At 43.7% G+C, this 10852-nt stretch overlaps 1 protein-coding gene across 2 annotated transcripts; it reads right to left on the bottom strand.

The window, feature by feature from the left end:
- Positions 1 to 2535: 2535 nt before the first annotated feature.
- On the bottom strand, positions 2536 to 9585 carry LOC128333159 (claudin domain-containing protein 2-like). Of its 2 annotated transcripts, XM_053268304.1 has the most exons (4): positions 9227 to 9585; positions 7523 to 7678; positions 6468 to 6587; positions 2536 to 3102 (listed from the first exon to the last, which is right to left on the bottom strand). In XM_053268304.1, exons 1-4 carry the CDS (start codon positions 9501 to 9503, stop codon positions 2948 to 2950), a joined length of 708 nt encoding a protein of 235 aa, XP_053124279.1. In that variant the 5' UTR covers positions 9504 to 9585; the 3' UTR covers positions 2536 to 2947. The 2 variants fall into 2 exon arrangements, with proteins under 2 accessions (XP_053124279.1, XP_053124280.1); XM_053268305.1 differs by lacking the exon at positions 6468 to 6587.
- Between the last annotated feature and the right edge of the window lie 1267 nt (positions 9586 to 10852).

Here is a 10852-nt window from a genome sequence, read left to right as displayed (position 1 = left end):
GAGTTGTAGTTTGAGAGAGGCGTCAAGGCAGTGCGGTCTGTCGCTGTAGCCAATTGGAAGCTAGAAAACCACAGAGTTTTGTTTGTTTTTTAAAGACTAGAATGACAAACCTGTTAAGAAACTTCCGAGTTCTTTTCGCCATTTCTCTCTCTCTCCACGTGTGTCGCAGAGGGCTGGGAGGATTTTGCTATCTGGGGGCGTGTAGATCCCAAAACAGAAGGACGGGAATTCACGTTCTCATGCAGGACTTATTTCTTTTTTTCTTTGTTCTTATTTCTTTTTCTGGTCTCTGTTACGATGCTATCAAGTAGTTTTAATGTTCCGAACTGCTGGGGTTTTTTGTTTTTTGTTTTTTTTGTTTTTTGGTGTTTTGTGGTTTTTACTGTTCACCTGATTTTAAATCAAGTTTAAAATCTTTTTTTAAAAAGTTATTTAAGTGTGGGTTTAAAAAAATGTGATTTTTAAAAAATAAATGTGATTTAAAATGTTATTTTTTAAAATAAATTTAAACTTTTGTAAACCGCCTTGTGGAGTTTTATTGTATTTTCACTTTTGTAAACCGCCTTGGGATGCCTTATGAAAGGCGGTATAAAATTAAACAATACATAAATACAAAAGTGTGAAATATTCTGTATTTTCCCGCCTGCACAGTTCCCATCCCCACCCCTTTGTCGAGATGTGTATTTTACTATTCTAATTCTGTCCTAATTCTACGAAATACAGTACATTCATTTATTACATTTTTGCTTCTCTGCTCTTCCCCCTTCTCTTTTTTCAACCCATTCTTCCAGTCTGCTATGTCTTACATCAGATCTGGCTCCGTGCTGACTCTCCAATGGCAGATCGGAAAGTTATTGATTAAATTACGATTTAGAAGCACACAGGAGGTGAAAGCACCACACTAACAAATAGGAAGGAAGAAAACGGGAGCGGTTTGTGTTGCTGTTTTTAATTGTGTGTAGTTTCATAAAGTTCCTTTTATAACTATTCTTTATTATCCTCATTGGTTGGGATCTATTCTTTAATAAACTGCTACTACACTGTTCCTGTTGCCTTCCTTTAAATTAACATTTAACCATGTGGACTATTGGTTGCATATTGTGCTCTGACATGCAATGATGTTAGCATAGGCAATGCAGTGAAGTTGTGATTTTCCACTCAAATGGCAGGATTCCTAGAAAGAGATGGATCACGCATGAGTATATACAAAAATACAGGAACACACGATGAAAGAATGGATCATTCACTTAAGGACACCGGGAGAGATGGGTCTTCTAGTGGCAGGCATGAATGGTCTCTTTTGCTAAGCAGGGTCCACCCTGGTTTGGATTTGAATGGGAGATTCCATGTGTGAGCACTGTAAGATATTCCCTTTAGGGATGGGGTTGCTCTGGGAGAACATCTGCATGCTTGCCGAAGGTTCCAAGTTCTCTCCCTGGCGTCTCCAGATGGGTCTTAGAGAGACTCCTGCCTGCAACCATGGAGACGCCACTGCCAGTCTGAGCAGACAGTACTGTGTCGTCAAGTCAATGTCAACTCTTAGCAACCACATAGATTCTCTCCAAGATGATCTGTCTTCAATTTGGCCTTTGCCAAATTTGGCCTTTGCCTCTCAGTGGTACATTCATTGCTGTCATCATCGATTCCATCCACCTTGCTGCTGGTCGTCCTCTTCTTCTCTTTCCTTCAACTTTCTCCAGCATTATGGACTTCTCAAGTGAGCTGGGTCTTCACATAATGTGTCCAAAGTAGGATAAAGCCTGGCCATTGTGCCTCGAGTGGCAATTCTGGATTGATTTGTTCTATGATCCATTTGTTTGTTTTCCTGGCTGTTCATGGTATCCTCAAAAGTCTTCTCCAGCACCAAAGTTCAAAAGCGTCAATGCTTTTTCTATATTGCTTCTTCAAAGTCCAGCTTTCATATCCATAGAGTGTCACAGGAAAACCATGGTCCGAACGATTCTAATCTTTGTAGGTGTAGACACGTCACAGCATCTAAATATCCTTTCCAAGGCCTTCATTGCAACCCTACCAAGTGCTAGTCTGCGGCGTATTTCTTGACTGCTGGATCCTTGACAGTTGATGGTCGATTCTAAAAGACAGAAGCTATCCACCACTTCATTGTCTTCATTGCCAGTTCTGAGGCTGGTTGCTGTACCTGTTGTCATTAGTTTAGTCTTCCTTATATTTAGTGAATCTACAGACTCTGATATATCCACTCCTTGACATTTGTGGTTGTTTTTTAAAAACTAAAACCCCTTCTATTTGTTCTGGCTTTTTCCCCTTTGGAGGCTGCCAGGTCTCTCAGCTCTCCTGCTCCTGTTTGTCTTTTTTATGGTGTTTTGTTTTGTTGGTGGTTGTTTTTTTAACCGTTTCACTGATTTTAAGGTTTAAAATGTCAATTTTAATGGACTTTTATTGTATTTTAACTTTTGTAAACCGCCTTGAGATGCATTATGAAAGGCGGTATAAAAATGGAACAATAAATAAATAAATCTAAACAATAAATAAATAAATCTGCCCAGGAAGAGCATATATATTACAACGGTTTATTAACGGGACAGCAAAAAAAAAAGGGGGGGGGGACACGTTTTAAAAGAAAATACAGAGAAATACCAGCTGTGTTGTATAGCACGCTGCAAGGGCCCTTTCTGCATTCCTTAGCAGAATGGCATCAACATCCCATTGCTTTTCACATGGGGAAAAATGAAACACATCATCCAATTTAGGGACTTAAGCATATCTCTGTGCACAGGGTGGCGTGTGACGTTTTCAACCAGCCAGGAGAATTAGCTGTAGCAAAGATACCCTCATGACTTCTCTTCTTTCCTAATTCCAAAGCTTGGATCCTGTCAGATCTGGGGTAGCACATACACATAGAAACACACACAAACACACCACCATCACCATCACCACCACCACTGTTTGTCTATCTTGGTGCCTGAATTCACACAGCTGATGTCGCCATCTGCCTCTGCGGAGTGAGTTCAGTGGTCAGGTCTAAACAAGAGGGTTTCTCTTTCAGCTTATACAGTACTGTGACGGTGGGGGATTCGTTGGCGAGATCCTGTTCCCATCTACTTGCCACAAAATGGAGCACCCCTACAAGACAGAAGAAGTTCATTGCAAGGGGAACAGAAAGCCATCCTTTGTAAGAATAAACTATACAGTCCTCCTGCAGGTTCAGTGAGATCCTCATCCAGGGGTTCCCAACTGAGGGTACTTATATGTTGTTGAACTTTAATGCCTACCATCCTCGCCACAATAAAGTGAAGCTGGGGTCTCATGGGTATTGTAGTTCAGCAACATCTGGACTTCCACCGGTTGGGGACCCCCTATCCTAACTTAGCCAAGGCTGCAGAACTTTGCAGTTTTGGGATGGCAGCTCCCATAATCCCCAGCAGGCAGTAGTCAGGAATGATGGGAGTTGTACACCAACATCTACCATTGTTCAGCCCTTTCCTAAGCCCACACTTTACCTCTATTCATTCTACCATTGTTCAGCCCTTTCCTAAGCCCACACTTTACCTCTATTCACACATTATGTTCACCACTTTTACAAGTGTACAGAGGTTCAGATCTGTATGCCCATGTGGAAGCCATGCCAAAGAAACACTGGCTCATATTTGTTTATTTATTTATTTGATTTCTATAGCGCCCTTCCAAAAATGGCTCAGGGTGGTTTACGGAGAGAAATAATAAATAAATAAGATGGATCCCTGTCCCCAAAGGGCTCACAATCGAAAAAGAAATGTAAGAGAGACACCAGCAACAGTTAATGGAGGTACTGTGCTGGCGGTGGATAGGGCCAGTTACTCTCCCCCTTCTAAATAAAAGAGAATCACCACATTAAAAAGGTGATTCTTTGCCAAATTATCAGGGGTTCTTTTGTACTACAAGAACATTTGAGCTCATTTTCTCTTGTCTGTTCTTCATTTACATCCTGATTGCTTGTATACTTGTTACAGATTTTAATACTACAACTACTGAAAATACAGCCAAGTTTCTATCTGCGGCTATAAGAACAAGGTCAGGAATTTTACAAATGATGCTAAGGCCTCCCCCCCCCCTTAACCCTTTCTTGATGTTGCAAATAGGTATAGTTTTATGAGATCTTTATGTATGTTTTACGATTAGTTTATGCTTTTGTTAAGTCTAATCCTGGTTTCATGTTTTAACCAAGGGGTTTGTTTGTTTTCTATTTTTATGGTCTGTGGTCTGAAATAAATAATGGTATAATTTATGAGGCATATTTTTGGAAGGGTGGTATATAAATTGAATAAATAAATAATAAATAATGATAAATATAATTATAAATGATCTGCACACAGCATAGTAATTTACACATTTTGTTAAACACAGGTGCAGCAGTATACTTCCTATCCATACCAAACGTTTGAAATGAACACAGCTATAGTCATTCGCACAACCACGTGTATGAATGTACAGACATCTGTACACTCGTACAACAGGATGGACCATTTCTCGCCAACACCAGCCCAAAGTGGGTGGTGATATTCCAAGAGTGTACGCTTCTTCACATCACTGAAGGACTTCCTGACACACCATCAGGGCGTCCTTCAATTGTGTGTGAGGGTTGTTCACTTGAAGGGCCCCAAACACACACACCCCAAACCCCATAAACTGTTGTTGTACACTGAATACTGTTCAATACAATGGAACACTGTTACAAGCTTCCCTATACCCCAAGCAGTGAGAAATTTTGGACACAGCATATCATTTAGATCAGAGATACCCAACTTATGACAATCCAGATGTCGATGGCCATCATCCCTAGCTAGTTCACTGTGGCCGGTGATGGTGGCAGTTGTAGTTCAACATCTAGAGTACCACAGGTTGGGAACCCCTGATTTAGACCATGGATTCCCAACTTGGAGTCCCCAGATGTTGCTGGTTTACAAATCCTATCATCTGCTGTACGATAATGGGAGGTGTAGTCCAAATCTGGGGACCCAGGATTGGGAACCCTTGATTTAGAGCAGGGCTGCTCAACTTTGACCATCCTGCAAGTGTTGGCCCACAACTCCCATAATCTCTGGCTATTGACCACTGTGGCTGGGGATTATGGGAGTTGTAGTCCAAAAACAGTTGTGGGGGGCAAAGTTGAGCAGACCTGATTTAGAGAATAGTTGCTAATATTGCATTTAATCTACCTTTCTCCTGGGGAGGAGGTATTTTGCTCAAAACATGCTGGATACAAGTAGAAAAGCAACATCATCATCTTGCATACACATATACATACATAGGTGATTTACAAAAAACAACTGCCTTTTTAGCACCTTGGGGTTGCCCTCTTTTTCTTGGAATCTAGAGAAACCCCAAGTATCCAAAATAGTTCCATTACTAAATCCCATTGACAAGAAATTACTAATCCTAAATCCCATTGACATGAAATGGGACGTCAGTTAGTCACAACTAAGTTATCTCATGGATTGCAATGGTGTTTCATCATGACTCGCTTTCTCTGGATCCAACCCATAATCTGTTACTAGACCCCAGAATTCAACTTCCTGAGAAACTCAGCTTTTATTTCTAGCCTGTGGGTAATGTCTACTGAAAGCTCAGAAGCCGGAGGGGCGGGGGGGAGCCTAAGATTGACAGTAACTGTAGGTGGGGGCTACAGCACCTGAATTTCTGGCCTCTCCCCATGCCTAGCAGACTATGTGATGGAAAACCAGAATACATGATGGGGAATGGGAAAAGAATTGCAGAATTCTGCAATGTTGCCCAATGGACACCTTGCACCCGAGTCGTAAAATTGTGCTCAGTATCATGTGGAATCGTGCTTCCTCTGGGTGTGGAATTTTTCATGTTGTTATGGTGTGTACACACCCCAAGCATTCCCTGTAACAGGGATTCCCAGAGAGTGTCGACTACAACTCCTATCATCCCCAGCTGTAGTTACCTTTGGCTAAGAATCATAGGAGTTGTAGACAACACCACATTGGAGTTTCCAAGTTCCCTCCCTGGCAGCATCTCCAAGAGAGGGCTGAGAGAGGTTCTTGCCTGCAACCTTGGAGAAGCCGCTGCCAGTCTGGGTAGACAATACTGAGCTAGATGGACCAATGGTCTGACTCAGTCTGTGGCAGGCTTCCTGTGTTCCTATGTTTGCTTGTTTATTTTCCAAATTTTTAGATTTCCCCAAACTTCCATCTCTGGGCGGTTTATAGGGAGCACGGCAGACAGCTCTGGTTATCAACACACAGACACACCCAATGGTGAGTTGCACTGATGTTGCACTTCTAGAAAAGCAATTTTGTTAGGATGACAATTTTAGTGTGCCAGGGAGGGACCCAATTTCACAGGGGGCATTGCATACAAGCGATGCAGGATCCTGCCTTTAGCCTGTCTCTGCTTTGACTCAGGAAGGTCTCCTGATCTAAGCTCTTGTCTTTTTGGTCTTTTGGTCTCACCATCCCCAATGCTTGGAATGTTGCATCTCATACCTGCCGTTGAAATGAAAATGACAGACAACCACCCGGGTATCAGTGACCACGAAAGGAAAGTGTTGGGCTTCAGAGTTGTGGTACTCATGAAAATGAACAGGCCTATCGCTCCTGTGCAGCCTGGAGGACAAGAGCCAATGAGAGAGCAAGAGTGGGAAGGACAAGGAATTAGGTCGGGTACCATTGGTTTCTGATGAGTCAGAGAGGGATGGTGGTCCCTCAGTTGCTAGGCAACTGCAACTTTCTTCCTTTACCCATCTTCCCCTGGACCTGGCAAAATGGCCGGCCATGCCCGAAGTGCAACAACAGGGCAAATGTACTCCAAAAGTAAAGAAGGGGGAAGAGGCATGACAAGGTAGCAGGGATGGTACACTGGAACATCTGCAAATAATACAAGCTACCTGTAGCCAAAAATTGGTGGGACCATAAAATTGAAAAAGTTGTAGAAAATGAAGATGCAAAAGTATTATGGGACTTCCAACTACAAACAGACAAACATCTGCCACACAATACACCAGATATAACTGTAGTTGAGAGGAAAGAAAAACAAGTCAAAATAATCGACATAGCAATACCAGGGGATAGCAGAATAGAAGAAAAAGAAACAGAAAAAATCACAAAATACAAAGATCTACAAATTGAAATTGAAAGGCTGTGGCAGAAGAAGACCCAAATAATCCCAGTGGTAATTGGCACCCTAGGTGCAATCCCAAAACACCTTGAAGAGCACCTCAACACCATCGGGGCAACAGAAATCACCAGCAGCCAATTACAAAAAGCTGCTTTACTGGGAACAGCCTATATTCTGTGACCATATCTATAATAATAACAGCAAGAACATTGATAATAAAATTCAGCCATCCCAGGTCCTTGGGAAGGACTCGATGTCTGGATAAAACAAACCAGTCAATAACACCTGTCTGACTGTGTAAACAAGAAATAATAAAAAGCAGCAGCAGCTACTACCACATTTGGCCTGTATACAGTCAACTGGCTAGTCAATCTAAAAGGTGCTTTCGAGAACAAATGGTAAATCAAGAGCTGCTTCCTCTTACCGGCAATGATGCATTGGCTGACAGTTAGAAGTGGCCACATTTTCTCCTTTGGAATTGGTGGTTTATAGGATTTGAGGTCCAGCGTCCCGCAGATCACAGACACATAGCAAGTCAGATTAGAGACCAACATGAACACTATAGTGAAGGCAATATAGGCTACGACGGAAAGAAAAGAGGAAATGACACGTTAAAATGAGGAAATGACACTTTCTAGCATCCCGCTCTACAGTGTCCTGCTCCCAGACCTCCCATATGGGCTCTTCCATCTCCACTGGGTGTTCCTCAATTCCTCTGCAAGGTGCTTTTTACAGCCCATAGGTCCTCAGCGCTGGAAGGCAGGATACACAACGCTGGCCCTCCTGATGTTGTTGGACAACAATTCTCATCATCACAGTGGCCAATAGTCAGGGGTGAGGAGAGTCGTAGTCCAAAATCTGCAGAAGGGACAGAGTCGTGTAGCCCGGCCCTAAGGAGACAAGGCTGGTTGACAGGAAGACCAACGCTCTGTACATCTCTGTACAGAGATGTACAGATCCTTCTTGGATCCTTGGTGGCACTTCTGATGTCCCTCTGAAAACAACATATTTCACAAACTGCTGAGACATGAAAATGGCTGTGAATGAACGGATGAAGCTGCTTTATACTGGGTCAAGCCGTCAGTACATCGAGCCCAGAATTGTCTACTCTGGCTGGTAGCAGTTCTCCAGGGGTCTTTCTGAACATGTGCTAATTGAAGTCGCCAAGTATTGAACCTGGCACCTTCTGCATGCAAAGCTGGTGCTTTCCTAATGAGCTATGGATGGGACTGATAGATATAGGAAGCTGCCTTCTACTGAGTCAGACCCTTGGTCCATTTAGCACGGTATTGCCTACACACTGGCCGGCAGCAGCTCTTCAGGGTTTCAGAAAAGAGACTGAATTTGACTGATCCTGGGACCTTCTGCAGGCAAAGATGGTACTCTTCCACTGACCTACAGGTCCTTCTCTTAAGACTGAGCCCCTATTTCCCTTGGTGAAAGTCTGGTGGAAGTTTGTGAGTTCCTTCAATAGTCAAGTATCTTCCCTGAAATGCTATCATTCCGCCAACAGATGGAGCACAAAACCCATTCAAAATCAGGGAACATAACAAGCTACCCCCCAAGGCAGAGTTCTGAGGAATTCAGAATGAAGAGAGAGCTAGCGTTTTTTTAAAAAGCAATATTCGGATCTTAAAAGCAACTTATCTGTGAGGCGAGCCTAGTTTAGCACTTGAATGAGAGATACCACCACCAGCTAGGTTGAGCCTTCAGTCTTACCCCTCCCTTTGTTCATCAGGGAGGCTGTCTGTCTTTCTAAAATATAGGCACGCTCTTTAAAACAGTTGTGGAACTGATCTGGGGATCTGAGAGGGAAGTGTGTTGGTGATGTCACGAGCACTAGCCAATAGGTGCCTTCCACAGCTGGCTTCCCCCAGTTCAAGGTAAACTGCTTTGAAACTTGAGGCAGGGGGAACCTGGTGAGGGGGAACCACTCAGGTGGGGGGGAAATCATTTAGAGAGAAGCAGAAGTTCTGTCAAATCACCTTTGCCCGCTCGTTAAATGTTATATCTGCCTTTGCTCCCATGAAGAGTAACTGCAGGGGCAGAGTCCCTGCTTGCTACAGAACCTCTCTCTGGGGCTTTCTGGTCCCTTTTGCTCAGGTTCTGATGACTGCATGGCCCTTACATTGCACATTTCTATGGTAGGTGCACTTCCCCAACTTGCAGTCCTTCCACAGTCCTCGGTGTATGAAGATTCCCCGGACAAACTGCTTGGACCAGTATTCGGTGGAGAGTGCTGTCACCGACATACACGAAGCTGAGCAGGAGGAAAAGACACCCCACAGTCGGAGACGCCCAATCTCATTCAGGTTGGTGAGCCAGATGAGCGGATCCCATCGGGAAATATCAGCAAGGAAGCGCCGAAGGAGCGAATCCTTGACGGGACTAGGCCTATAAGCCATCTTCGTCAAGGTTTGGGACTCCCCTCGGTCCCTGCGATGGCTGTTGACCTTTCAGGCTGCTGGGATCTTTTAGCGGCCTCTGCGGCAGAATAAAGGAAAAACAGCACTCCCATAGTAACTCCAGCATTCCGGAACCACAGCAAATTCCATATAAAAGGAACAAAGCGCTGAGACGTAGGTTTGGGGTGGTATATGAATATTTTAAATAAATAAATAATATGATCAGTCTCTAGTTCTGCCTCTCATAAAGACAAACCAGATATCAGAGAGAGAGAGAGAGAGAGAGAGAGAGAGAGAGAGAGAGAGAGAGAGAGAGAGCACAGTGCATTAATTTGTCCAGAATAAGAACATAAGAACAGCCCTGCTGGATCAGGCCCAAGGAAGCCCATCTAGTCCAGCATCCTGTTTCACACAGTGTCCCACCAGATGCCTCCAAGAAGCCCACAGGCAGGAGTTCAGAGCATGCCCTCTCTCCTGTTGTTGCTCCCCTGCAACTGGTACTCAGAGGCCTCCCTGATGTATCAGGTTAACATCCTGCCTCTGAGGTTGGAGGTGGCCTGTAGCCCTCCAACTAATAGCCAATGATAGACCTCTCCTCCTTAAAGTTATCCAAGCCCCTCTTAAAGCCATCCAGGTTGTTGGCTGTCACCACATCTTGGGGCAGAGAATTCCACAAGTTGATTATGCATTGTGTGAAAAAGTACTTGCATTTATTGGTCCTAGATTTCCGGGCAATCAGTTTCATGGATGACCCCTGGTTCTAGTGTTGTGAGACAGGGAGAACAATTTCTCTCTGTCCACTCTCTCCACTCCATGCATGATTTTATAGACCTCTATCATGTCTCCCCGCAGTCGTCTTTTTTCTCAACTGAAGAGCCCCAGGTGTTGTAGCCTTGCCTCATGAGAAGGCAACTCATCTACACGATGAGTTCAATACTTGGTGACTTCAATTAGCATGTGTTCAGAAAGACCCCTGGAGAACCGCTTCCAGACAGAGTAGACAATTCTGGGCTCGATGTACTGACAGCTTGACCCAGTATAAAGAAGCTTCATATGTTCATTCTCAGCCATTCTCATGTGTCTGCAGTTTGTGAAATATGTTCTCTTCTATTTAACAAGGGGTGAGCAACTGGCCCCACCCAGCCCTAGCACAGCATCCCTTCAGTGTCTGTTGCTGGTATCTGCCTTATGTTTCTTTTTAGATCGTGAGCCCTTTGGGGACAGGGGACTCTTTTATTTATGTATTTTTTTTCTTTGTAAACCACTTTGTGAACTTTGGTTGAAAAGTGGTATATAAATATTCATAGTAGTAGTATCCATTTCTGTTAACCTGATACTTACAGACTGGA

This window comes from Hemicordylus capensis, chromosome 7 (assembly GCF_027244095.1).
Source record: "Hemicordylus capensis ecotype Gifberg chromosome 7, rHemCap1.1.pri, whole genome shotgun sequence".
Taxonomy (NCBI): domain Eukaryota; kingdom Metazoa; phylum Chordata; class Lepidosauria; order Squamata; family Cordylidae; genus Hemicordylus; species Hemicordylus capensis.
This window is presented reverse-complemented; position numbering and strand designations above follow the sequence as displayed.